This window comes from Corvus brachyrhynchos, unplaced genomic scaffold (genome assembly GCF_000691975.1).
Source record: "Corvus brachyrhynchos isolate BGI_N302 unplaced genomic scaffold, ASM69197v1 scaffold827, whole genome shotgun sequence".
NCBI classification, from domain to species: Eukaryota; Metazoa; Chordata; class Aves; order Passeriformes; family Corvidae; genus Corvus; species Corvus brachyrhynchos.
The window spans coordinates 30,025-31,994 of NW_008239066.1; the positions used below are offsets into that span (position 1 = coordinate 30,025).

The following is a 1,970-nucleotide window of genomic DNA, read 5'->3' on the forward strand; positions in this document are numbered from 1 at the left end:
CCCCCCGGCCCCGGCCGCCGGCGCCGCTCGTGCTCTGGGGCTCGTTCTTTGGCAGCTTCTTGGCTGGAGCGAGAGGGGCCGGGGTCATTTGGGGTCATTTGGGGAGATTTAGGATGATTTGGGATCATTTGGGATCATTTGGGATCATTTGGAGTTACTGGGATAATCTGGGATGATTCAAGGATGATTTGGGATCATTTGAGATGATTCAGAGATGGTTTGGGATCATTTGGGATTATCTGGGATTCTTGGGATGATTTCAGATCATTTGGGATGATTTGGGGTTATTGGGATGATTTGGGGTTATTGGGATGATTTGGGATGATTTGGAATGATTTGGGATCATTTGGGATGATTCAAGGATGATTTGGGATGATTCAAGGATGATTTGGGATCATTTGGGATGATTCAGAGATGGTTTGGGATCATTTGGGATTCTTGGGATGATTTCGGATCATTTGGGGAGATTTAGGATCATTTGGGACCATTTGGGATGATTTGGGATGATTCAAAGATCATTTGGGATCATTTGGGATGATTCAGAGATGGTTTGGGATCATTTGGAATTATCTGGGATTCTTGGGATGATTTCAGATCATTTGGGATGATTTGGGGTTATTGGGATGATTTGGGGTTATTGGGATGATTTGGGATGATTTGGGATCATTTGGGATCATTTGGGATGATTCAAGGGTGATTTGGGATGATTTGAGATCATTTGAGATGATTCAGAGATGATTTGGGATCATTTGGGATTATCTGGGATTCTTGGGATGGTTTCAGACCATTTGGGGAGATTTAGGATCATTTGGGACCATTTGGGATGATTTGGGATGATTCAAGGACGATTTGAGAGCATTTGAGATGATTCAAGGATGATTTGGGATCATTTGGGATCATTTGGGATCATTTGGGATCATTTGGGATCATTTGGGATCATTTGGGATCATTTGGGATCATTTGGGATCATTTGGGATCATTTGGGATCATTTGGGATCATTTGGGATCATTTGGGATCATTTGGGATCATTTGGGATCATTTGGGATCATTTGGGATCATTTGGGATCATTTGGGATCATTTGGGATCATTTGGGATCATTTGGGATCATTTGGGATCATTTGGGATCATTTGGGATCATTTGGGATCATTTGGGATCATTTGGGATCATTTGGGATCATTTGGGATCATTTGGGATCATTTGGGATCATTTGGGATCATTTGGGATCATTTGGGATCATTTGGGATCATTTGGGATCATTTGGGATCATTTGGGATCATTTGGGATCATTTGGGATCATTTGGGATCATTTGGGATCATTTGGGATCATTTGGGATCATTTGGGATCATTTGGGATCATTTGGGATCATTTGGGATCATTTGGGATCATTTGGGATCATTTGGGATCATTTGGGATCATTTGGGATCATTTGGGATCATTTGGGATCATTTGGGATTATCTGGGATTCTTGGGATGGTTTCAGACCATTTGGGGAGATTTAGGATCATTTGGGACCATTTGGGATGATTTGGGATGATTCAAGGACGATTTGAGATCATTTGAGATGATTCAAGGATGATTTGGGATCATTTGGGATTATCTGGGATTCTTGGGATGATTTCGGATCATTTGGGATGATTTGGGGTTATTTGGGATGATTTGGGGTTGATTCGGGGATGATTCAGGGATGATTCGTGGTTATTGGGATGATTTCGGGTTATTTGGGATGATTTGGGGTTTTTGGGATGATTTGGGATCATTTGGGATTTTGAAATGATTTGGGAACCTCCCTGAGACCCCAAAAATTCCCCCTGAGGCCCCTCAGAACCCCCCTGAGCCCCCTTCCCCTCCACAGCTCCCACCCAACCCCAGCGTCACCCTCCCAAAATTCCCATTGGGAACGGGGAAAACACCCCCAAAACCCCTCAAAACACCCCAAAAATCCCCTCTGAGACCCCCCAAATCCCCC

The 1,970-nt window shown here is 43.6% G+C and overlaps 1 protein-coding gene across 1 annotated transcript in view; it reads right to left on the bottom strand.

The window, feature by feature from the left end:
- Positions 1-4: 4 nt before the first annotated feature.
- The window catches only part of LOC108447914 (ras-related protein Rab-5B-like), a gene marked incomplete at its 3' end in the record, with an annotated part of 13,481 nt that continues 11,515 nt past the window's right edge, over positions 5-1,970 (bottom strand). Inside the window, exon 3 of the mRNA XM_017739205.1 lies at positions 5-91. Within this exon, the coding sequence (XP_017594694.1) occupies positions 5-91 (87 nt within the window). The remainder of the gene's footprint in view (positions 92-1,970) is intronic.